Source organism: Dreissena polymorpha, chromosome 3 (assembly GCF_020536995.1).
Source record: "Dreissena polymorpha isolate Duluth1 chromosome 3, UMN_Dpol_1.0, whole genome shotgun sequence".
NCBI lineage: Eukaryota > Metazoa > Mollusca > Bivalvia > Myida > Dreissenidae > Dreissena > Dreissena polymorpha.
In genome coordinates this window covers 131,703,548-131,731,541 of record NC_068357.1, presented here as the reverse complement: position 1 = coordinate 131,731,541, position 27,994 = coordinate 131,703,548, and the positions used below count along the sequence as shown (strand labels likewise).

At 36.7% G+C, this 27,994-nt stretch overlaps 2 protein-coding genes across 8 annotated transcripts in view; one reads left to right on the top strand and one right to left on the bottom strand.

The window, feature by feature from the left end:
* The window catches only part of LOC127871481 (uncharacterized), a 362,002-nt gene that overhangs the window by 4,990 nt on the left and 329,018 nt on the right, over positions 1-27,994 (top strand). The window lies entirely within an intron of this gene.
* LOC127871478 (four-jointed box protein 1-like) lies at positions 1,816-27,994 on the bottom strand. The gene is made up of 6 exons (XM_052414435.1): positions 27,647-27,994; positions 14,773-16,695; positions 6,859-7,035; positions 6,276-6,456; positions 4,980-5,153; positions 1,816-4,355 (listed from the first exon to the last, which is right to left on the bottom strand). The coding sequence occupies exons 2-6, from the start codon at positions 15,458-15,460 to the stop codon at positions 3,935-3,937; spliced, it is 1,641 nt and encodes a 546-aa protein (XP_052270395.1). The 5' UTR covers positions 15,461-16,695; positions 27,647-27,994; the 3' UTR covers positions 1,816-3,934.

Sequence of the window (27,994 nt, the reverse complement as noted above, 5' to 3'; positions counted from 1 at the left end):
TGACCTTTCACCACTCAAAATGTGCAGCTCCATGAGATACATATGCATGCCAAATATCAAGTTGCTATCTTCAATATTGCAAAAGTTATTGCAAATGTTAAAGTTGGCGCAAACCAACAGACCAACCAACAGACCAACAGACAGGGCAAAAACAATATGTCCCCCACTTCTATAGTGGGGGACATAAAAAGATGGCTCTTGCTAACTACCAACAATTATCTAGTTCTTTTTGACACAAACAGTTATTACAAGAGGTTTACTGAGGCTACAGCGAGTGTAGTCAATATTTCTGGACCAACTAGAGCTTTGTCACAGACGTGACAAATACCCCCACATGCTGCATTGACACAGAATATTTTGCATATTGTATTCACAAAAAACAGTGGACACCATGCTCAATGTTTAAAATGCACTAACTGACCCAGTGACCTAATTTTTGACCCTGCATGGCCCAGGTTCGAACTTGACCTACACATCATCTAGATACAACTTCTGACCAAGTGAGGTGAAGATCGGATGAAAACTACTTAAATTAGAGAGAAGAAACCATGCTGAATGTGTAAAACGTACTAAGTGACCCAGTGACCTAGCTTTTGATATGGCATGACCCATATTCAAACTTGACCTAGACATCATCTTGATACAGCTTCTGACCAAGTTTGGTGAAGATCAGATAAAAACTACTTGAATTAGAGAGCGGACACCATGCTCAATGTTTAAAACGCACGAAGTGACCCCCGTGACCTAGTTTTTGAACTGCCATGACCCATGTTTGAACTTGGCCTAGACATCATGTAGATACAACTTCTGACCAAGTTTGGTGAAGATCGGATGAAAACTACTTGAATTAGAGAGCAGACACGGACCAACCAACAGACCAACCGACAAACAAGCTATCTCCTATATATCCCCCTAAACTTCGTTTAGTGCCCGTGACCTGGTTTTTGACCCTGCATGGTCCAGGTTCGAACTTGACCTACACATCATCTAGATACAACTTCTGACCAAGTGTGGTGAAGATCGGATGAAAACTACTTAAATTAGAGAGAAGACACCATGCTGAATGTGTAAAACGTACTAAGTGACCCAGTGACCTAGTTTTTGACCCGGCATGACCCATATTCAAACTTGAACTAGACATCATCTAGATACAAATTCTGACCAAGTTTGGTGAAGATCGGATGAAAACTACTTGAATTAGAGAGCGGAAATGGACCGACCGACAGACCTACCGACAGACCGACCGACAGACAAGCCAACTCCTATATACCCCCCTAAACTTCGTTTAGTGGGGGTATAATGATTAAAGAAAAGGGTAAGAAGTTTGCTGGTGAGTTAGGTCTCAATGATTTTTAATAGCATTGGTTGGCTTGAATCCTTCCTGGAACAACTTCAATGTCATTACAAAATATTATGAGCTTTTGGTGGATGTAACAGTAATATTTGAATTTGTGAAAAGATTTTTTTTTATCTTAATCAAATATCAAAATACCGTATGTTTCAATGACGAAGAAATAAATTCATATTAAGCAATGTGAGGACACAATAATTATGATGTGATCTCGCATAGTAAAATTGAATCTACATGTACGAAAACCTTTATGTGATTAAATATTAGTTCACTTCATAAAATTTTTATGCATTTGATTTTCTACTTTTATGTGGAAAAAAAACACAACAAAACTTAAACCTTTGTTTTTTATTAAATAACTTAGAATTGTAAATTTTCTTCCTTGATTTTAAAGTCCGTAATTATGCAGACTATCTTTTTAAAAAGATATTTATTTACTAGACATGGAGATAAACAGATAAGAATGATTTGTTACTATTTTATTAATAATTATGGTCTGTATAAATGAATCGTGTTCTGAGAAAACTGGGCATAATGCATGTGCGTAAAGTGTCGTCCTAGATTAGCCTGTGCAATCCGCACAGGCTAATCAGGGATGACACTTTCCGCTTTTAAGACATTTTTCGTTTAAATGAAGTCTCTTCTTAGCACAAATCCAATTTAGGCGGAAAGTGTCGTCCCTGATTAGCCTGTGCGGACTGCACAGGCTATTCTGGGACAACACTTAACGCATACGCATTATGCCCAGTTGTCTCAGAACGTGACTCAATTGATAAAATATAGCCTTGCTCTTGGAAAACAAAGCCTAATGCAGATCTGTGTTTCTGGTTTTATAGAATTTTGTGTTTTAAGAACGTCTCTTCTGAGCTAACATCCAGTTTAGATTGAAAAAGTCTTTGATTACTGTATGCAGACTACACAGGCTAATCTAAGACAACACTTTACACACATGAATTAGGCTTCATTTTCCCGGAGCGAGGTTCAATTATTGCACATCAGAAAACAAGCGTAACATCAAATGGTATTAAACAATTTAAAGCACTGAAGAAGTCAACAGAATATCAATAACAATACTGGTTGGGTGGTGGCAAATATAATGGCAGACATTGAATTAATGCATTTTTATAGGAATTACTCATAAAGCAAAATAAATCTATTGGTCCTTTACTTTTACACAATACTTCCAATTCTATACACTGTAATTCCAATATAATGCGCTCCGTTATAACGCTGTATCCAATATAATGCGGGCGGTGCATGGATCCTGTTTTTTCTCCAACCTTCCGTTTCTAATTCAAATCCATGTTATAACACATTTATTTTCAGAAAATTTAAAGATGGTAGCGATCACAGCTTGATTGCTTTGTTCAACCATCCGTTAAACCAATTTTAATTGCTTAGAGGTTAAACAACACTCAACAGCTAATTGATGTTAATCTGTTGTGTAATGACAATAAAGGTGTGAAAAACTCGTGTGTCAGCATCTTCCATAGATCAGAGCTGAACATAGACGCAGTCGTGTCATCTCCGCAACATTATCACCCTTGCATGAACGGCAGCAAGAAATTCGTGCAAGCAAAGATGACCAAATTTTTCAGCAGTCAAACAAATAAATTTCATTAATAGAAATTCACCTAGATTTTTGTCTGGTATTAGAAAGAACCCGGGAAGCACGTTTTTTTTCATGACTGCGTATGATGCAATAAAACATTTCTTTGTACAATAATGTATTGCATTGCATTCAATCTTAATTTAAATTTGCTCGTCTGCATATGGTTTTGTTTACGAAATTCTTAAGCATATTTATGGTCGTCATGTTGTAATTATATTGGATTGTCGGATAAATGTGTTTATTAGAAAAGCAGTATGTATAGAGTTATTGAATGATTCGGTTTATATGCATGTATTGGTGAAGGACAACACAGCATAGCAATAAACAGGACCTTAAGTATGGGATATACTATACCTGTATTTATACTAGCCCACCTGCAATAAATGAGCTCAAAATTTATGACATCATGTCCGTTTATTACGCGGTGGCATGCCTTGGACCCTTGTCATCTGCGTTATATTGGAGTTACAGTATAGTGAATTATAAATGGCATCAGCTTTCAAAGACATACATTTTGTAACACAAATATCAGGCCCTTCTCCAGGATTTAGTTTAGGTACAGGGGAATCTACCCACAGTTGGAAATTGTCTTAGTTTTTTTTTCTTTCTTAATTTGATGCATCCTATCATTTTATTTCTACATTTTCCAGTGCTTAAACAGGCACAAATAGCTAATATCAGGAAATTTAGGTACAGGGTTGTTTCAGAATTGATATTAAAGCACAGGGATACCCTTGTTTGGGAATTCAGACACAAGGGTACCCCTGATTCATGCACAAGGGTGTCACTTTCTTAAAGGACCTGGGGAAAAGCCTGGAATATGCACATTCGCTTGTATCACAGATAAAAGTGTACTAAATGTACTAAGTGTATTTGTAATAAATGTTTCCTATGAGATCTATGATCTGATAAGTGTATTTTGTTTTCATGTTTGCATTATTCGTCTTACAGAATAACTGTCTCTAATGATTTCACGAATATTTTGTCTTACAGTGCCTTATCCATAATATCACATCTTTTAGTCTCAAGTTGAACAATTTTGTAAACAGTGGAAAATTGGGATCATTTTGTAGATGTTGTAGCAAAGGTTCTAGAGACTGTGCATACTCAATAAGACGCACATAAGGCTGTGTATACTTGCTCAGTTGTTCCAAAGAACTCACTAAAGATGACTGGAAAACACACATTGTTTTTAACATTTGATCATGGAATGCAAAAAAGCGTGAGGAATTATTAGAAGGTTCTAGCAGGGTGTAAGCGTCGAGAAGGCCACTTTCATTGTCAATGAGCCAGAGTTTATTGTCTGTGAGTGATTTATGAAGGTTCCGTATTGACTCCTCCAAAATGCTGGGTTTGCTCTCCTTTTCTGCAGCATCCTGCATGCTTGCAACCCTGTGGACAGGACAAATATGAGGTAGTCAAAATTTAAACAAACATTTCAAGCAATAGTTTTGCTATACTCTGTCATTTAACTGGCAAATTACATGGTGCTTTACCATAATGATACAGTATGTATTCTTATTAATCCTTGTTGATTGTTAAACATCCTGAAAAATATTAGAGGAGCATATAGATGCCATTTGACCAGTCCTTCTCTCCTTCAATCAAATCTGTCTTTTGCATGCTATTTCTCATCTATTACCTGATGGGAGGAACAAACTTGATTGAAAAGCGCAATACTTGTGATAAAAAGAGTTAAATAACTCATGAGGGACTTGTTTTTATTTCATTTACATAGAGATTTGGTTTCAACCTATTTATTTTAGCTTGATTGCATAGAAAGCCTAAGGCTTATTTGAAACACTCTCCCGTTTTCCTGGGACTAGAAGCATTACTTGGTGTATATGGGGTAGATCTAAAGGACGCTCCAACATTGGGGATCAAACCCATGATCTCTTTGATTCTAGGCAGACACCATATCCATTACGCCATGGCAACCAAAGAGCTTTCCCAGTAAAACTAATTCATGTAGCTTTCTTATTGATAAATTTATTGTTATTTTTTAAATAAGCCTACCTGTCATAGTTTGCAGTTAAATAGTCGAAGATGATCATTGTTCCCCATTGGACGATATCAGTCAGCTGGTACGGGTTTTTATAGAGATCCTTTAACTGTTCTATCTCCCAGCCAGTCACGGGCTTGCCAGTCCTGAAGGCCTCGAGAATCAGTCGTGGCATGTACGACTTGGAACTGCGTTTAAAAGATATAGATAAATGACTGCCTATAATGTCTCACATGCACTAGCATGTTCTCATTTAAATGTGTCATCAGTCTGTAGTGCTAGTGCAGTCCTGGCATGGTATGACAGTTGTGTTTGCATAGAGTTTTAGTTCCAGTTGAACCTCAGCAGCCTCTGGGAAAACCAGACTTAATGCATGTGTGCTAAGTATCGTCCCAGATTAGCCTGTGCAGTCCTAACAGGCTAATCATGAATGACACTTTCCGCTTTTTGACATTTTTCGTTTAAACTAAAACTCTTCTTAGCAAAAATCCAATTTAGCCTGAAAGTGTTGTCCCTGATTAGCCTGTGCGGACTGCACAGGCTATTCTGGGACGACACTTTACGCACATGCATTATGCCCAGTTTTCTCAGAACACGACTCAATTTTTTTAAGTGATATTATGCACATCTAACAGTATATGCTATGTTTATAGATGTCTATCGCAACTGTTGTTTATTTTTGGTGTTTTCACTTCATATACACTTATATTTGTTTATGCAGCATCAACATAATAAAACAATATCACGGAAAGAGTAAAATAATGCATTTGAATATCAACCTCCTTTCGTTTGACAACTGATCATGCATGTACGATGTGAATCTAAATTTAGTTTAAGTGCAGATTTGTTCATACAACATATGAACACTAACTCTGATCTTAATAAAAAGACAGTTCCGCTCGGCTTAGAGGACTGTACAGTCATGTAAAATATTGAATGTAATATATATTTGTTTATAAACCTCTGGTAGAAAGATGAGTTGCAGATAATTGGTCAGTTGCCACATTTTTAACTAACTCTTTTGACCGGTTAATTCTTTTAAGCTCAATTCAATAGTGAAAAATGCGCATAATATCACTTTAATGTATTTTCCTAACGGTGTTTTTTTCTTCAATAATAATTTAAAGAGAAAGATTTGTAAAATTATGCAATTTGCCATAAAACCTAGCGTAAAAATAGATAAAAAAGTATGTGCATGATTATTTTATTTTGACAAAGACACACACATTCATATAACGTCTTAAATTTGTATAGTGCGTCAAATACAAGTAAGCCTGTCAGAATGTTTCTTGTTCAATTTAGTTACTAACCCTCGGTTGTTGATATTGTCAACCCACTGGATGAGTGCCACCGTTCTGTTCTCCTGCCAGTCGAGGGAGCGTATGTTTACAGCTTTCCACAGCTTAGAGGTGGAGTTGGTTCGTGCCAGAACTACAGCAGGTACGCTGTCCATGTGCAACAAACGAGACAGGAAAAATGACAGTGACTCTCCTGAAATAGAGGAAATGAAATATTTGACATTGAAACTGCAGTCTACAGATTTGAATTACTTTTCGTAGTCTAGACAAGCAATGTAGCAGTCCCTATCATATCAACAGTGGGGCCAGCTAGCTCGGTAAAAATAGAGATGGACTACAGATCAAAGGAATGTGGATGTGATTTTCAGCCCATTCACAAAACGTGTGTGGGGTTTGATCATCAAATTATTTCAATGTCCATTTTCCTACCTTTTCAGTGAGCTTAATACTTACCCAGCTATCCCAGGAAATTTGTGAGTAGGTTAACTGACTGACTCGATATTGTTTAATATTGACCAAACAAATATCACATAAACACAGCTCTGTTTCTGGTTTTCTTTCAAAGCTAGTTCATACTCAGTTGTCCCTTTCTTACCATAGACAAAGCAGTCATGTGGATGCCTGTACCTGGCACACATCTCTGTGCCATCGTCAAGGACTAGGAAGCCATTCTGTGGGCGTCCACACCTGTTCCATTTCGGTTTCTCCAGGGTCATGATCTTTTGTCGGCGCACTGTGTGCAACAGGTGATGAGCATCTTTGTAGTCTTGACCTGCAGTTCATTTTAGTCAGTGACTCCATATTGAACAGTTGCCATTTATGGACTTAAAATCAATATTCAACAATTGCAATTAAACGACTCAGAATCAGTATTCAACAGTTGCAATTAAATGATTCAGAATCAATATTCAACAGTTGCAAAGAAATGACTCAGAATCAATATTAAACAGTTGCAATTTAATGACTCAGGATCAATATTAAACAGTTGCAATTTAATGATTCAGAATCAATATTCAACAGTTGCAATTTAATGACCCATGAGACTCAATATTCAACAGTTTTGCAATTGAATAATTCAGAATCAATATTCAAGAGTTACAATTAAATTACTCGGGTTAATAGTGAACATTTGCTTAAATTGCCATACATGTTATCAGAATTAATATTAAACCTATAATGTTTGCAATTGCAATTTTTTTAATGCTTTCCGGTGGTTTATAGTGAAATATCAGTGAATTAAAACTGATATTTCACTGTTTCAAACAGTGCAAAATAACAGTGAAAATAATCAATAATTGTCTTTGTTTGAACGGAACTATTTTTAGATATCTTTGATTTAATTGTGACCACCCAATGTTACCAAGGACGATTTAGTGTTTATAAAACTTATGGATAAGCTTCCCTTGAACATACATGTAATAACATTTCGGGGCGCCAAACGGAATTATATTGGCTAGAACGGCAAAAAAGTCTCATGACGATTGGACGATAAATGTGACTAATATATGAAGTTTTAACAAGCTTTTTCTTTAATTTGACTTAGTGACCTAGTTTTTAACCTAACATTAGCCACTTTCAAACTGGACCAAGATATGATTGGGACAAATCTTTGGACCAAGTTTCATGCCAATCAGACTATCAATAAATTTGGCCTCTGGAGTGTTAATCAGGCAAAATGTTGACGACAGATGACTGAATAAAGACAATTAGTGATCACAAATGCTCCCCATGAGCACATTGTGTTCAGGTGAGCTGAAAACGAGTAAGTGCTCAAGGTTAAAACCATCATATTTTATCTTATACTTAAAAGTATAATGGATCAGTTATCTATAACTAGAGGCTTATTGTTCATTTTCAAACGATTCAATTATTTTTTTTTAGTTTTTTAAACTTCTGCAAGTCTCTTCAGTTAACATATCTGTAAAATTAAATATCATCAAAGCCGAAACAAACAAAGTGGCCAGCATCTGATAGATAGATAAGTTTGTGAGCATACTCAAGCATTTGTCACCTCTTAGCAGTTTTATGTGCAAACCTTGACACATTCATCCAGCCATCCTGTCTGGGCATTCCTCCACATCCTGGCAACAGAACCATTGTATGCATGGCCTGCCAGTTCAAACAGTTTTATCTTGAATATAAAGCTGTTCAAAGCACTTTATCTTCATATTTGATAGGAAAACATTTCAGTTTTTAGTGGGGCTTGTTTCAAACATTTATACTGTCCCTCTTTTCTTTGTCACTTTTATCACATTTGTCATTTATAGTGGTCTTAATTGCTGTACTTCATCTTCAAATGTGGCATGAAATTCTGATTGATCTCCAATCACTTATTTTGAAAACAAATCACAAATTCAAATATAAAAGGCTGTTAAGTTGCTATCTTCAATATTGCAAAAGTTATTGCAAAAGTTATTGCAAATGTTAAAGTTTGCCCAAACACACAAACCAACCAACCAACAGACAGGGCAAAAACAATATGTCCCCCACTATAGTGGTGGGGGACATAAACATTGAGTCATGTTCTGAGAAAACTAGGCATTATGTTTGTGCATAAAGTGTCGTCCCAGAATAGCCTGTGCAATCCGTACAATCAGGGACAACACTTTCCCCCTAATTTGGATTTTTGTTAAGAAGAGACTTAATTGAAACGAAAAATGTTAAAAATATTTTTAATAGGCTTTACATAGTACATTAATCATTTATAATAAAACCCAACATGAAAATTCTCCTTGCATAAAGTAACTTAAAGGTAACAGAGCATAAACAATCATTTCAAATTGAGCAACATCCACGCTTGATACTTCTCATGTGCATTGACCTTCGACAGTAGATGACCCCTATTGAAATTGGGGTCACTAGGTCAAAGGTCATGGTCATTGTAACATAAGTGGGAAAAGTGTTTCTGATCAGTTACTTGTCAAAGAATTGATCTATTTGCTTGATACTCCCCATATGCATTGGCCCTGGACAGTAGATGACCCCTATCAAAATTGGGGTCACTAGGTCAAAGGTCAAGGTCACTGTCACAATAAGTGTTAAAATTGTCCTTTCAATTACTCATCTACGAATTGACTGATGGCTTGATACTGCAAATGCGCGTTGGCCTTGGACAGTAGATGACCCCTATTGAAATTGGGGTCACTAGTTCAGAGCCCTGTTTGGGGGGCATATGTCTCCGACCGCAGATCACTTGTTTATAACAGTGAAGTTGACATAACTCTTACTGGACTTACTCGCAATCTCATGCTAGAACCTAGATTAGACATATGCACACAATTTCAGTCAAAGATTGGTCACAAACTAAAGTTATTGAGAGGAAACCCGATGATCTGTTTGGTATTGCCCACATACCCAGATCTAATAATAAGGATTTCAACTTAGTTGAAAACCTGTTAAATAAAAAACAACATGCCGACTAATTTGATGGTTTTTTGTCCCCTACCAGTTTCACCGGAGGAAACTTATGGTTTGCGCTCTGTGCGCCTGTCTGTGAGTCTGTCTGTCTGTGAGTCTGTCTGTCACACTTTTCTGGATCATGCAATAACTTTAAAAGTACTTCATATTTTTTCATGAAACTTGAAATAGGATAGATGGCAATATGGACATTATGCACATCATTTCATTTTGTTCCTAGGTCAAAAAATTTGGTTGCTTTGGCAACAATTTTTTTTTAAATAAAAAAAATAATCTGACAATAGTGGAGCCGGAAGAGGACATGTATTGCTTGGCAATAGTCTTGTTAACAATGTTTGTCAATAACTCATAACACATTTACACAAAATGATAAAACCCTAATGAAAATGTCCCAGCACTAAATTGTTTGCATATTGTTCATCACTTAAATCCAGTTGTGCTGGCATGATATCATCATTCCAGCCTTAAGAAGGTGGCACTTTTATAAGCTTCTAGTCTTTGTAGTAAATGTTTTTCCAGGCTGGGAATGACAGTTTAATTGTAAATCAGCATTAAGGGTTCTCTTTCCTGCCATTGTTGACATTGTTTGGAGCATGAACATGTGGGCATAATCTAATAGTGCAAGGAAACTAGGCAGTAGTGCTGCTCAAGTTTTCTTTATAGCCTGCATTTGTGAATGGTACAGTTATAAATGTGTCGCGATCAGAGAAAACTGGGTATCATGCCTGTGCATAAAGTGTAGTCCCAGATTAACCTGTGCAGTTCGCACAGGCTAATCAGGGACAACACTTTCCGCCTTAACAAGATTTTCGGTAAGAAGGGACTTCCTTTAAACGAAAAATACCATAAAAGCGGAAAGTGTTGTTCCTGATTAGCCTGTGCAGACTGCACAGGCTAATCTGGGACGACACTTTACGCACATGCATCATGCCCAGTTTTCTAAGAATGCAGAAGAAATGCTAGAAAGATGGAAATACACAGTTAAGCAGGAGGATCCCATAAAATACAGAACAATCTGAGTATTTGAGCACCAGCTGTTGATCCTCTAATACCATAAAACAGTTCCAACCTGTCAAAGTTAATGCCTGAGATTGAAATAAATGAGTTTATAGGGTTTTAACCAAGCAATTTTCATGCATTGATGTGTGGGCTATCAGAGGCTTATCAAACCCCATCTTAACAGGAGCTGATAAATGATGTTTTGTTTCTCCATTCTTTAGCCTGGAGATTATCCACACAGATAAGGGCCAATCTGACATATTCATCCCCAGTTTTACAGCAAAAACATGTGTTCTTTTGCAGAAGCAAATCAGGAAATTGCAGCAAAAGTATATTATGAAGCTAATAAAACAATGTCTCCATTTAAATCAGAATTTTATTTATTATCACAGATAATAATAAATAATTCAGACACACTGTGGTAAAATTGATATTAAAAGCTGCAATATGAAGATTGGTTACACGTGTTTTGTAAAAATGTAAGAAATTACTTATTTTACTTATTAGCAAGGCTGTTTTCGGAGAAAACCCAAAGTATTGTCATAGCCTGCTTGTCGTCTGCCGTCCGCCGTCCGCTGGCATCGTGATAAAACCTTTACATTGGCACTAAAATCAAAGTGCTTCCACCTACAACTTTGAAACTTCATATGTAGATGCACCTTGATGAGTTCTACACGCCTCACCCATTTTGGGTCACTAGGTCAAAGGTCAAGGTCACTTTCTAACAAGCTTTTGCAGCCGAGCGTGGCACCCGTTATGCGGTGCTCTTGTTTTATAAGGTTTTTATCAAATTAAGGAAGATCATTATGCAATCAACACACACCAACTATGTAAAATGAACTGTAAAGAGACATTATTTTACAGATTGCATTTACTATCTTCCAATGTTTTTTCACCATTTTGGATCAGGAAAAATTGTGTTGTCTTTGATTACGGTTCACCCCTAAGAGATGGTTATGGAAATAAACTAAATGTTGCTTTTATGGTTTTTTTAAGCTAAATGTAAGAATTCAAGGCAGTCATTTGGTGTTTTTTTATCCTATACCAGATGAAAATCTGTAATATAACTACGGATTTGTATAAACTTGAGCTCTGTACTAGCTCTGTACTATCGCTAATTTTAGATCACACTCAGGTTTTTCCAAAAATTGGAGAATATGATTTTGTCAACTACAGAAGAACTTAATCATCGAAAAAATGTGATATTTGATCATTATAATGGAAAACGAGATAAAATAATATGATAAATAGAATGCAATGTATTATGAAAGTTTTTTAGGCTGAGGGCTGCCATGGTACTAAGCCTTGCATGATAAACTTGATCTTTATCCAATACAGAGCTCCAGATTAGGGTCGTACAGCCGTAAATACGCCTTTTTCATGAAGATTTACGCCTTTATTTTTATAAACTGGATGTACAATTACGACATTAATATCCATTTTACGCATTTACGAAAAAAATCTGGCCGTACCGATACGTCTGCGTCAGCGCGGCGTGATTTGTTGGTCTCTAACCTAACGGCGCTTTTCGTTAATTTAAATTACCGAAAAGTTGTAGACTGGGTTCATATATTATTGTCTATTCTGTCGCGTGATTTCCTGTAACTTGTAAATCCGTCAAATACGATATGTCTGCGCGCAATTGAATGCCGGCTTAAGGGAAAGCGGCTCAAAACAACACTTTGTTGTCATATAATGACTACATACGGTGTCTTCTAACCATCCTGACATTAAATCTGTAAACCCAGAAAAAGACATTGTCGTCCCGATATTAAAAGATTTGATTGCATCGGTGGCGTAAAACGTTAGAAAACACGATGGGAAACGGATGAGACAGTGAAATAAGTGTTCATTTACTTAGCGTACTAGTTGGCTTGTGTTTTCTTGTCAAGAAAATGAAGAAATAGTATTAGTCATGAGTTTTAATGTGTAGTTGTATTAGCATCATAATTCAGAATGGAAAACCTAATACAGTAACTGTTTAAGAAGGTACATATATTTATTATAATTGCTGCAAATGTTTCTGTAAGTCAGTTATACACCCTTCAATATCCAAGAACACGGGTAGTACAGTACTACCTGTATTTTTGGATATGGTAGTACAGGTACTAATTGATTTTAAGCGTTACTCCTTTTCTTTCTGTCAGTGGCAGTACCGTTACTAATTTCACAAATCCTTATCTGGACCTCTGAATTCCAATACTCACATAATATTTTTTATTTATCCTATTACCAGATGAAAATTCATAGTATAACAACAATCGTATATAATTGAGCTCTATACTATCGCTATTTTGAGATCATACTTGTGTTTTTCCAAAAATTTGAGAAACGGTTTTTGTCAACTACTGAAGAACAAAATCATCAAAAATGCTCGGCTCAAACCATGTAGGGGCTCAGCAAGCCTCACGCTACCATTGTTCTAAAGCTCACATGATAAACTTGATCTTTATCCAAAACTCACATAATACTCTCTATGTTTACACTTTTTCAAAATGGGAATGTGCCAGAATACATTGTTTTGTCTATAATGTATTTAAAACATTTAAGGGGGTATTTGCAGAAATAATTCCCACCAATTTATTTGCCCTATTATACTAGATGATTGCTCTAATAGTATCAGTCAAGTGGTATTTTGTGATATGAGGAATCAAAGGAGAGGCACTGTTTGTATTTAGTATGTTTATAGGTGATCAGAAACACAGAGAGCAGCACACAAAGATCTTTTTATGCCCCCCTTGAGAGAAGAGGGGGTATATTGTTTTGCACATGTCGGTCGGTCGGTCCGTCCTACCGTCGGTCCGTCCTACTGTCGGTCCGTCCACCGAATGGCTTCCGGATGATAACTTTAGAACGCTTACGCCAAGGATCATGAAACTTCATAGGTACATTTATCAAGACTCACAGATGACCCCTATTGATTTTCAGGTCACTAGGTCAAAGGTCAAGGTTACGGTGACTCGAACCAGTATAATGTTTTCTGGATGATAACTCAAGAACGCTTATGCCTAGGATCATGAAACTTCATAGGTACATTGATTATGACTTGCAGATGACCCCTATTGATTTTCAGGTCACTAGGTCAAATGTCAAGGTCACGGTGATTCGAAACAGTAAAATGGTTTCCTGATGATAACTCAAGAACGCTTAGGCCTAGGAGCATTAAACTTCATAAGTACATTGATCATGACTGGCATATGACCCATATTGATTTTCAGGTCACTAGGTCAAAGGTCAAGGTAACAGTGACTCGAAACAGTAAAATGGTTTCGGGATGATAACTCAAGAATGCTAAGGCCTAGGATCATGAACCTTCATAGGTACATTGATCATGACTGGCATTTGACCCCTATTGATTTTCAGGTAACTAGGTCAAAGGTCAAGGTTGCAGTGACCTGAAGCAGTAAAATGGTTTCTTACGTATTCACACAGTGGCTGCCACTACAAATGACAGCCCATATGGGGGGCATGCGTGTTTTACAAACAGCCCTTGTTCTGTCCTTCTATTTCACCGATTAATTTGGTTGAAATTTACAACTGGTACATATAATGACAAGTATTTTTGTTAATACAAAATAGTCAAATACAGAAAGATTTAACGGAGATTAATTCTTTTATTAATTAGGCCACCACAAATTAATGAATCAAATGTTACTTCATATTTAAAATAATAGAAATCAAAGTGCAAAATAAATAAATGTATAGTGTACATATTTGTTGCAAATTTTGCCTACGGCACTCAAAGTATTAAATGCTACATTATTATTTTTTTAACTATCAACTGTTTACAACACAATAAAAAGTCTTTGTAAAAATATGTAAGATTCAACAAAATGAATTGAAATAATTTGCTTGTTTTCTTCGTTTAATTCTAAATATCACCACCGGAAAGGGAGTCCAATTTAAATTATCAGCATATCTTCATTCACAGCAATGAAATATGAAATAATAAATGTCTCTTTTACAGTGATGGTAATAACATGTACAGCATGCTTTCGCGAGCACATGTCCTATATTCTTAATTGTTCTTGCTAGAAAGTATTTTAAACAACTGGCAGTTACATTAACCCCATGTTACACTATTCTTTCTTACCTTTTGGAACAATGGATTCCACAAAATCTGTCCAGAATATGCCATTAGTGAGTGAGGTTGATTTTGTTGGCTTGACTTGCTTTTGACTTGAGATCAATTTATGCGCTTCTTCATCTTTGACTTCTTCATATTTTAACTTTGGCTTTGTAAAGAATTCAAGTCCATGAATATCTCCAAAATCACCTGGTTTAAAAACTGGATTTTGGTTTGGTTGGTTTTCTGGATTGTACACCTTATTAAATTTGTTATCAAATTCTTTATTAACCCCTTTCTCATCATCACTATTGGCATCCTCCTCATCCTCAATTTCTTCCTCTTCATCTTGATAGATCTCATTTTCAGCATCATTCTCACTTGCATGATCTTCTTTTCCTTTCATTTCACGTAAACTAGCGGTTTTCAGCAAGTGTGAATTGCCAATCCCCATATCTCCTGTAATACTTCTATTAGCATACAAGATATGTTTGTCATTTTTCAATTTATTTCCACTTTTGTCAAACTCCAAATTTGTCATTTTTGGGCGTCTAGGTTTTCCCATTATGTCTGTATCATATTCTCCAACATTTCGTTCTATAATGGTAGGCTGGGATTCTATAGCAACAAAACACAACACCATATATGAAAACCCCAAAAGCACTGTTCCTGTCACTATAAATAGTCTCAATTTTCGTCTGAGCCTGATTTTCATTCTTGTTTTCTCTCACCAACCACATAAAAACTATTTTATGAGTAGCTTGGCAAGATGAAATCCATTCTTTACGAAAATCCATTAATATCAATAACTTTGCATGTTAATGTTTAAATATCCACCACTCATGTAAATAGTATTCCACTGTTCAGAAATATTCTACTCTCAGATCAAGGCAAGAGTAAACCTGCATACTTTGAATAAGACTTATTGATTTAAATTTAATTCCAGTAAGTGTTCCTAACAGCCTTTAAGCGATTGTCATGAACTTCGTTACACCAGAGAGTAATGCTAGAAATTGACTTTCACACCTGAAGTGGCAGCCAGTATCACGCCAGCACTCCTGTATCTCAAGAAAGGTAGGTTCATCTGACTACCTGCTTGCCATCTGGATTCACTGACTGGTAAAGCAATGCGATTTTGGAAGAGATTAGCATAATTAGTAAACCAGTCTGTTTGTGTTGTCAGTATGGAAGTACATTACAATTCTGACCTACTGTTTATGTGGTCATAATGTAATTAATTTGAAGTTTTACTAGTTTGGTACCAGTCTAAAGTACGTTTCTGGTGAATAATTAAGTCTAGAGATTATACTGCAATGTCATATAGTCTGTTCTAGGTGATGCAGTTATGATATACACTAATGTTTACACAATTTTCTGGTAATCCAAAGAATAATATTGACTCTTCAGTATGCCCTCATGCTTCATTTGCACACACGTCTGGTGTATATTCTGATATCTCTTATGTAACCAAGCACCGTACTATTAAGGAACAACTCATTAACACCTTACTAGGACCACACCACCTGCCACCCTTTATTGAATAAGATTCAAGTTCTATGATTATTTCTTTACACTTGGTGACACTTCAGCCTTGAATTGCCGGCATGAGCAATGCAGGCATGTATTTTTCCCATAGTGCATGTTCATTTTCTCTGGGGATGAAAGGAACTCGATTAATCCTGGCTTGGTATGCAGCAGCTCTCAAAGTTCACCAGGAATGGATGGTATTTTGTTACAGCTTACTGCAGGTCCATCTTGGATTTGTTACAGGCACATTGGGTGCTCTGTGAACTCGATTGGTCAAAATAATCATTGTCCCATGAGGTGATCTGTTCTTGATAGGTTGACGATGTAAGACGGGCAGATATATGTTCTGATACTTGATTTGTTGATTCATTGCGTTTTTATGTCGGAACTCTGTGCTTTGGTTGATTTTGTTTAAATCTTCACCTAAAACATAAAAAATATTTCATGTATAGTGCCGTCCATTCTTGTAGGGTTTATACTAATGAATGTGATCAGGATAGTCATGACAAATCTTTCTGAACAATTGAAACATGAATTGCACAAATAAAATAACGGCTCGGCTAGCCTCACCATTATATTAATATTCTAAGCCTTGCCTGATAAATTACAAAAAGATCAGGCAGTAACCTGTTATTCTCTATGTGTTGTGCATAATATGATAAACACATTTTTTATAGTAAATAATTAAATCAGACAAAGGGCACAGATGGCCCTGCATTCCACTTTTGGCTCTTATCTTTTTTATGTAAAAAACAAGCTGTTTATTGCCATATTTGATGTTTGAGGGCAAAGTATGATCTTGCACGTTAGGTGTTACATGTGACACTCGGTCTTCTCATGGTGGTCATTTTAAAATTGTGTGGCAATGGCAAAATCTGTCCCATCTAGTGAGACATTGTATCACAAGTTTAATTTTGATTCTTTTTTCAAAATTTCATTAATTATCTCATTTTCTTTCATAACAGTTTATGTCCTAAATGGTCATAATAAAACACTTATTTTTTTTTTCAAACACTTCCTCTGTCTCTGATCGCTAAATCTTTCTGAACCTTGCATCCCTAAGATATTTTGAAGTCCATCAATGTATGGCAATTTTATGGCTGAGACAGGTATTTAGGTACAGACAATTGACACACTCAGTGTGATTGCCAATTATGCCGCTTTCCTCGTTGGGGTGCATAGCATACATAATACAGCATATTTTTCAATTCTTAAAAAGCTAGAGCAAAGGAACATACTAAGATTAGTGATTTCATTTTAAGAAACATTATGTATTGTTTTATAACTTTTATCTGATAAGTTTGTCTGAAAAGTGTCTACTTTCACACTGGCAGACTTGTGCTATTTACATATGGTGTCTATCATTTTGCAAACTAATTTATTTTTGTTGTAAGCTGCAGCCTCAAAGTCAAGATATCCTGCCAGATAGCATGAGTAGTGTGCATGCAATGGCATTTCCAGATTTCCTAATCCAGACCATTCATCAACACTCTGACAAAGAATGTGTGAGACTTTAACAGCACTACTGACATCTTTGATATAACACAAACAATTTTAGAAATTTAGAACAAATATATGTAAAAGGTTTAGATGGAATGTTTGCAGGCATTTTTGTTATTGTGCCTGTCACAAAAAGTTGTATTAAAGTAGCATTAATACTCGAGTCAACGAATATTTCACAAAATATTTAAAAAAATAAAGTTTTAACCCATACAAAGTCAGTGTTCCTTTTTAGCAATAGCTAAATTTTAAATCCTATCTAGATGTGGTATATGGTAACATAGATTTAACGAGATAGAAAATGCTAGTTTTTTTGTGTGGCACAATATATTCCATTTTAATTTCCTGCAACAATATCTACGACACACAAACACTCACATGGTATATAAACATGTGTTGAATATATTGTCCCACATAAAAGAAAAAAGCATTTTGTATCTTGTTATCCCCAGGTTTTTCGGAGAAAAAGTGGGGATATTGTATTGATGTGCGTCTGTCCGTCCGTCCTGGCCACCTGCTCCTCCTAAACTATTAGCACTAGAACTTTGAAACTTACATACATGGTAGCTATGAGCATATGTGCGAAGTTGACAGTGACGGAATTTTTATCTGACCCCTGGGTCAAAAGTTACGGGGTTTGGGCGGGGCCGGGTCAGAGATTTGCACTCATTTTTTTATGTTATTTTACATTAACTTCTTCATTTCTGCACCGATTTACTTCAAATTGATACTGAGCCTCTCTTATGACAATAAGGTCAATCTCAACTATGCATGGCCCCATTACCAACCCTGGGGCGCTCTGGCCACATAGGCCACGCCCACCCAAAATTGCCTTTTACTATAATTTCTTCATTTCTACACCGATTCACTTCAAATTGATACTGAACCTCTCTTATGACAATACGGTCAATCTTAGCTATGCATGGCCCCATTACCAACCTTAGGGAATCCCGCCCACATAGGCCACGCCCACTCAAAATTGCCATTTTCTATAATTTCTTCATTTCTACACAGATTCACTTCAAATTGATACTGAACCTCTCTTATGACAATACGGTCAATCTCAACTATGCATGGAACCATTACCAACCATGGGGCGCCCCTGGGTCAGATATGCGACGTGGGGATACACGTCGGCCTCTGCTGCGCCATTTCTAGTTTTGGATTGTGCTTGTTAATTTTAGAAATATTTCTGTCTTATGTGTATATGCATACAGATTAGAACCTTTTGTCTATATTATGTAATGTAAATGTATTATCCTGGACTTAAATATTTGTTTTGGTCACATATAACATTTTCAAGCAAGCATTACACTGAACCCATTATAATTCGCTCTTAAATTACAAATAAGTTTAAGCCAATCATAGCAGTACACTTTATAGAAAATATTTGCTCTATTCATTGAATTGCATTCAATTCCACTATTTGTTTTTAGTCATGTGCGGCAAGGTTGCATTATTTACTTTGGATTGGTCTAATATAAAATGTATTGAAGTTAAATGTTGCTGCTTGAAACCCATGTTAATATTGTGTTGTTGTTTTGCAGATTATTTACAACTACAATATTGTTTAGGTGGGTTAAATATTAACTGGTTATAAGAACATGATAGAAACAAGATATGTGTTTGTCAGAAACACTATGTCCCCTTTTGCGCCGCTTTGAAGCTATATATTTGACCTTTGACCTTAAAGGATGACCTTGACCTTGACCTTTCACCACTCAAAATGTGCAGCTCCATGAGATGCACATGCATGCCAAATATCAAGTTGCTATTTTCAATATTGCAAAAATTATTGCAAATGTTAAAGTTGGGGCAAACAAACAAACACACAAACCAACAGACAGGGCAAAAACAATATGTCCCCCACTATAGTGGATGGGGACATAAAATCATTCATCGACATAAAAACTGATTATTAAAACATACAAGTGATACATTTAAGGTTACATTTACATACTTAGTCAAAGCACTTAAGGCACTGCAGTTGTTTGCTCTTTGGATGTATTTAATATTACAGTCACAGGACATGAAAGTTTGATTTGTTAACATGGCAAATTGACACATTCAAATCGCACTTTCAGAGCAGCGTTATGTGGAAATGAGTCTTATGGCGCTTTTCGCTAGCGTAGCTCAAACCCAGTCTGCTTAATTGCATAATCTGATCAGGACCAGCACTGTCACCTATAAATCACAGCAAGGTTTCATGGTCTCTAGGTCAGGACCAGCACTGTCACCTATAAATCACAGCAAGGTTTCATGGTCTCTAGGTCAGGACCAGCACTGTCACCTATAAATCACAGCAAGGTTTCATGGTCTCTAGGTCAGGACCAGCACTGTCACCTATAAATCAGAGCAAGGTTTCATGGTCTCTAGGTCAGGACCAGCACTGTCACCTATAAATCACAGCAAGTTTTCATGGTCTCTAGGTATCTGCTGACCAGACTGCGAGATGCACATGCTGGGCGATAGCTACTCTGGCCGCATATGGCATAAGACCCATTCTCTTTGTTTCTTAAAACGGGACACCTAAGCACAATACTTTTCAATAATCAATGGAAGTCAAACTGTGTTATTTATAGCAAACTGGCAAATTTCGGTAGCCTATTCAGTCTTTCAAGAAAAATTGCCATAACAACTGACCGAGTACTGCGAATATTTTAGGATAGATAATGAAACAATTTTCGACTTATCATGACACGATACTATTTGGGTAAAATGTTTTCTTTATCTTGAAAGCAAAACTGTGTTACCATCGTTTATCCATGGCCCATTATGTCTTCCCGGACAAAGTTTGCCATTAATGTGAAAAGCTAGTTTTATTAGTAAAATAAGTATTATTTAATAAAAACTCAAACAAAATAATATCAAATTATCAAAACAAACCTTTTTGTTGTTTTCTGTTTATTTTAAGCAACTATGGATAAATTATTTCTTATTATCACGACTTTTATTAATTAACAATGTATTACTTATCATTATGAAACAATAATGAAATAAAATTTATATGCCAATTAAAATAAAACATTTTTATTTTAATAATTTCTTTTTGCTTTACATAATGAAATGTTTCTATTGATTACTTAGTAAAATAATGATCTGATAAAGAATAAGCTGTTATATTAACCCATTTATGCCTAGCGTCTAGAAAAAAGGCCCTGGCAAACAGCGCAGACCCAGATGAGACGCCGCATAATGCGGCGTCTCATCAGGGTCTGCACTGTTTGCTTAAAGGAATTTCTGTTAGAAATTTTCTAAATATAAAAATAAATATACTAGACATCCCTAAGTTTGGAAATAAATTGATCCAATTTAGAAGGATGGGAGAGTCCACTAGGCATAAATGGGCTAAGGTTGCTAATTACTAGCATCACCTGCTGTGCTGCAAGTGTATTACAGAGTCCATTTACAGGTTCCACTGCTTCTTTGCAAATGCATCTATTGGCTGACCTGCCCATGTATAAACCTTTAAGGAGAGCTGTGTTACGCGATTTTAACCTAACATGCAGTGGACTATATTCATAAGGCATACAATTTTAGGTTATGTAAAGTATACCCTTTCTGAGCACAGATGCAGGTTGAGGGAGATATGGGGAGATATGGTGAATGGTTAACCCTTTCAGTGCGGGAACCGAATTTTGAAGGCCTTTGCAAACAGTTTGGATCCAGATGAGACGCCACAGAACGTGGCGTCTCATCAGGATCCAAACTGTTTGCTATTCTGATAATATTCTTTGAAAAAAATCGAAGAAAATGCTAATTTTAGAAATTCAGCAGACGACATTTTAGCAGACAACAAATTTCCCAGCATGCAAAGGGTTAAGTACTCTGCACACCTATTTTCAAAACACCACTATAAACAAAAAATCTGCATCTAGTAACAAGCTGATCAGTGAACAACAAAGCAGCTCACACAAAAAACAATGCTTATGCAGCAAACCTGTGCCCATCATAAAATAATTTCATACCCAGTGCAGGAATCTGTGTTCATTTGTATTTCCCAGTGGACCTTAGGTTCAATGCTCTTGCTGATTTATTGATGGTCTAATCATTTACATATAGAGGCATAAATGCCCTATCTTACCATACATTAGCACAGCTAATAAACCACTTTACTCACATATTTGTGTCAAGTCATGAAGTTTAGTGAACAAGCCGTTTTATCTGTAAATAATGAGATAGGGCCTGGACATTGAGTGGAGGTGGTATTTCCCAACACCTGCCCAGCTGCAAAGCCCAATATCTGAATGGCAGAGTGGGAGGGCTAATCTGACTCCACTGTATGCCTGGGGTGACACTTGACACATTTGTAATTGAAAGTCTGTGAACAGATTTAAATGTTTAGACAAATGATTGCTTGATGTCATGTCTATAAATTCAGAATTTATTAAGTCTTACATTTAATTGTGTACTGTATTTCTTGCCAAAGATAAATGCGGGGCTCTCACAGGGAAAATATTAGGCTTTTGCCACCATTTTCATTTTTTATTTGTGAGCGTTAGCTCACAAATAATGCAGACCGAATTTAGCAAATCAGTATGCCTTGGCTACACTAGGAACCGTAGCCCGTGACTGCCTGTGTGGATAACTCCAGTAAAATTTAGCAGACGACAGAATGCTCAAAGCGTCTGCTTTAACCACCGCATCTGCCTGTTCTCACTGGTACAGTACATAGTGTGTATTTAACAGCTTGTAAGACATAATTGAAATCTGTACATATTGGCTGCTTTCAGGGAAAACGGGGCTTAATGCATGTCAAATAAGATTAGCCTGTGCACACTGATTAGCTGTATCAATGATTTGAAAAAACAACACATCTCGACCTGCGTTTTAAGACACACTCTTTATAAATTTGAATGGGTTGTGGTCATTTCAAACTTGCGATATAAAAAGCTATAACATAATTTTGAAAACTGAGTTGAGTCTAAGATTATACAACAGCGAACAAATTCAGTGCCTTCAGCGCTTTGATTTTTTAAATTGTCGCCATTTCATAGTAAGAAGCCATTTTGCAGCCTATTCAATAGTTTAATATTCACTTTGTGTCACCCCATGACAGAAATTGGTACTTGATACCGACATACGAGTTACAGCCATTTTTGTTGACAAAGTGTTTAAAATAATATCTTTAGTTTACTATTTAAAATTGAGACTAAAAGGATTTTCATTTAAATAAAAACAAATGTTTTGGAAATCTTCAATTGGGAATGCTAAGGTCCCGTTTGGGAAAAATACACATTGATTGGGAATGGGTCCCTCTACAGACCCCAAATTTGAACAAAAAAGTAAAAAACACTCTGCAAAGTGACATAGATGTCCTAAGTTGTGTACACAGTTTTAAATGTTCTGCTGATCCAACAATACCCACCATGTATTATCTGTGATAAAAAAAGATTGCTTAGTAAATCATTAACATATAATGATATAATTCATACAATAAATGCAGTTTTTAACTTTTCAGTATTATGGACAATTTTTTACACAACATGAACACAAAGGAGAAGCACTTCAGATTCTGTGGATTGCATTGTAAACTGTAAACATCTCAACAGCATCTCAACAAATAACAGTTATCAGATTGCCTCAGAACTACACATTACAACAGTAGAATATTGACTGTTGTGAGCTTAAAATTATGTTGTGCTTGATCAACTTGATTTTCAATTCATTGAACTAGAAAAAGTCGTCAAGTTGCCACACAATTATATTATAAATATTTAAAAAACTTTGTAATGCATCTGAAAGGAAGAAAAACCACCTGGCAGTCACTGTTTCATTTTGTCTTGGCACAAGTTAATCTCGGACCACACTTTACTGGTATGCATTAAGCCCTGGTTTCCCACTGGGACCACACTTCACTGGTATGCATTAAGCCCTGGTTTCCCACTGGGACCACACTTCACTGGTATGCATTAAGCCCTGGTTTCCCACTGGGACCACACTTTACTGGTATGCATTAAGCCCTGGTTTCCCACTGGGACCACGCTTCATTGGTTTGCATTAAGCCCTGGTTTCCCACTGGGACCACACTTCACTGGTATGCATTAAGCCCTGGTTTCCCACTGGGACCACACTTCACTGGTTTGCATTAAGCCCCGGTTTCCCAATGGGACCACACTTTACTGGTATGCATTAAGCCCCGGTTTCCCACTGGGACCACACTTCACTGGTATGCATTAAGCCCCGGTTTCCCACTGGGACCACACTTCACTGGTATGCATTAAGCCCTGGTTTCCCACTGGGACCACACTTCATTGGTTTGCATTAAGCTCCGGTTTCCCACTGGGACCACACTTCACTGGTATGCATTAAGCCCTGGTTTCCCACTGGGACCACACTTCACTGGTATGCATTAAGCCCTGGTTTCCCACTGGGACCACACTTCACTGGTATGCATTAAGCCCTGGTTTCCCTCTGGGACCACACTTTACTGGTATGCATTAAGCCCTGGTTTCCCACTGGGACCACACTTTACTGGTATGCATTAAGCCCTAGTTTCCCACTGGGACCACACTTTACTGGTATGCATTAAGCCCTGGTTTCCCACTGGGACCACACTTTACTGGTATGCATTAAGCCCTGGTTTCCCTCTGGGACCACACTTTACTGGTATGCATTAAGACCTGGTTTCCCACTGGGACCACACTTTACTGGTATGCATTAAGCCCTGGTTTCCCACTGGGGCCACACTTTACTGGTATGCATTAAGCCATAGTTTCCCACTGGGACCACACTTCACTGGTATGCATTAAGCCCTGGTTTCCCACTGGGACAACACTTCACTGGTATGCATTAAGCCCTGGTTTCCCACTGGGGCCACACTTTACTGGTATGCATTAAGCCATGGTTTTCCACTGGGACCACACTTCACTGGTATGCATTAAGCCCTGGTTTCCCTCTGGGACCACACTTCACTGGTATGCATTAAGCCCTAGTTTCCCACTGGGACCACACTTTACTTGTATGCATTAAGCCCTGGTTTCCCACTGGGACTAAACTTCACTGGTATGCATTAAGCCCTAGTTTCCCACTGTGACCACACTTTACTTGTATGCATTAAGCCCTGGTTTCCCTCTGGGACCACACTTCACTGGTATGCATAAGCCCTGGTTTCCCACTGGGACCACACTTCACTGGTATGCATTAAGCCCTGGTTTCCCACTGGGACCACACTTCACTGGTATGCATTAAGCCCTGGTTTCCCACTGGGGCCACACTTTACTGGTATGCATTAAGCCCTAGTTTCCCACTGGGACCACACTTTACTTGTATGCATTAAGCCCTGGTTTCCCTCTGGGACCACACTTCACTGGTATGCATAAGCCCTGGTTTCCCACTGGGACCACACTTCACTGGTATGCATTAAGCCCTGGTTTCCCACTGGGACCACACTTCACTGGTATGCATTAAGCCCTGGTTTCCCACTGGGACCACACTTTACTTGTATGCATTAAGCCCTGGTTTCCCACTGGGACCACACTTTACTGGTATGCATTAAGCCCTGGTTTCCCACTGGGGCCACACTTTACTGGTATGCATTAAGCCCTAGTTTCCCACTGGGACCACACTTTACTTGTATGCATTAAGCCCTGGTTTCCCTCTGGGACCACACTTCACTGGTATGCATAAGCCCTGGTTTCCCACTGGGACCACACTTCACTGGTATGCATTAAGCCCTGGTTTCCCACTGGGACCACACTTTACTGGTATGCATTAAGCCCTGGTTTCCCACTGGGACCACACTTAACTGGTATGCATTAAGCCCTAGTTTCCCAGAGGGAGGCTCATATGTGTCTTGTTCTGAGAAAACTGGGCTTAATTCATGTGCGTAAAGTATCGTCCAATCAGGGACGACACTTTCCGCTTTAATGGTATTTTTTGTTTCAAGGAAGTCCCTCCTTACCGAAAATCTAGTTTAGACGGAAAGTGTCGTCCCTGATTAGCCTTTGCAGACTGCACAGGCTAATCTGGAACGACACTTTACGCACATGCATTATGACCAGCTTTCACAGAACAAGACACATATTTATTTGACTATTGAGAAGTCCCATGCTATATTTTGTAAATCCAGTTTCAATGTAATTATGAATCTGTTCTGGGGTTTTGTTATAACCATGTGGTTTGTATCTGCTTGCATATCATGTTAATATTAATGCATTAAATAATAACATGGTTCATTACACATTAACAGGGAACAAACCCATTTTACATGGTTAGTTTCACTTCATTATGCATTTAAAGAAATCTGAGTTGATTTTATCTTGAACATGTGTCTACAGTCTTAGCATTAAAGAAGGCAATTAAGCCCAAGTTTGTGGGATCAATGACACCCTTATCTTTTTTCTGTTTTTATGTGCATTATGTACATTTCATCATTATAATATTAATTTTGAACGAATGTGTGTAGAATTGCATAAATTAAATATATTTAAAACTTTCCTATTTGATATTCTTTTTTATATTAATCAAGTTGGATATTTAAATATATTTGTGAACATTGATTTTTAATGATTTTTTTATTGTCTATATTGGTTGATAGTTAATATGTGGATTCTGTCCCATACAAATAGCTGAGAATGCAGGGGTTAAATCTATTTCTGTTGATAAGATTTAATGTGTACATTAGTTCTTTGTCATTTTCAAACATTACTAAAATGTATGCTTGTACACGGTTATGAGTAAGAACTGCTTATCTCATATTGTCTTGTTATTACCTTGTCCTTATTATATGAGTTGCGTTCTGAGAAAACTGGGCTTAATGCCTGTGCGTAAAGTGTCATCCCAGATTAGCCTGTGCTGATCAGGGACGACACTTTCCGCTTCAACAAGATTTTCGGTAAGAAGGGACTTCATTTAAACAAAAACTACCGCTACCATAAAAGCAGAAAGTGTCGTCCCTGATTAGCCTGTGCGGACTGCACAGGCTAATCTGGGACAACATGTTAAGCTTATGCATTATGCCCAGTTTTCTCAGACTGTGACACATATTATCTCCATAGAAATGCAAGGTGTTCCATCAGAACGCTCATCTTAAAAGTTAAATTAATATTCCCATTGTATGAAATATATTGTTGCAGCAAATTTTATATTATTTTTAAAACATATATAAATACATGGACATTGTAAATGTGTTTTGTGGTGCAGTTTAAAAAAAAAAGCATACATAATTTTAAACTCAAGATTTCACTGTATCATATGAATATAAATAAGATTTTGTTGATGAGTGTAAATTATCAGAGGAAATTGGAACTTTTTTATGGCATATGTTTTTTTTAGTGCTTCTTGACTATAGTACTTGTAATCTCCGTAGAAATGCAGGATGTACTATTAGAATGCTCATCTTAAATTTTTATGAATATTTACATTTAATGAAACATAGTTTCACAGCAATATCTATCAAACATAAATCTAAATTAAAAATGCCCACATAAATTGCAATTTTTAATTAGTGGTGCATATTAAACAAAAAAGTAAACACAATTTTAAAATTAACATTACATATACTTACAATTTTAAGATTTAAGATAAAATGTTTACAGGAGTCGCTTCTTATATGCTGTGATTGTATTTTGATTACATAAAAAAGTTATCTTTTGATAATTTTATGGCATCTGTTAAATAAGATTGTGTTCATTGATGATAGATTGTACTAAATGATAATTAGTATAATGACCCTCTTATTTACAGTTTATGTACCCTGTACACAAAAAAGTAAACTTAATAAAGTTTTTCTAAAACATCATAAATCCACAAAACCTTTATTTTGCATGAAACGAAAACAACAAAAAAGGTAAAATAAATAATAGTATAATTGATTAAAATTAACAGAAGTTTATTGTTTTATAAGACTGTTGTTTTGCAAGGTTTTTCTTACCCGAAATGTCCTTCACAATAATATAATCCAAACTATTTTGACAGGTATGATATTAAGTGTTGTATTTTCACTGTAACTCTGATATCAGACATGTATTTCAAATAAAGCACTTTTCAAAGAGTGTGTATTTTCACATCAATCCCTGATCTTTGGTTACACTCCATATACATTTATGAGGGCAGTTTCTAAACCAATATACTGTGGGAGCAGAAAGGGTACTTGTGTACACATTCTCAGCTCTATTGTCACATATAGCTGCCTTGGTTATATTGCCCACCCTTGTTAACAAGAATCAACTATGACTTGTCCAAAATAAATATGTACATTATGAAACAATTCTAGAAATAT

Bases quoted from the DNA above. Each gene is read 5' to 3' on its own strand.
- LOC127871478 (XM_052414435.1), bottom strand. From the start codon at position 15,460: ATGAAAATCAGGCTCAGACGAAAATTGAGACTATTTATAGTGACAGGA. The intron at 7,036-14,772 runs GTAAGAAAGAAT...AATGAACTGCAG, and splicing joins GGAATCCATTGTTCCAAAAG to GTCAAGACTACAAAGATGCT. The intron at 4,356-4,979 runs GTAGGCTTATTT...TCCTGTCCACAG, and splicing joins TTAACTGCAAACTATGACAG to GGTTGCAAGCATGCAGGATG.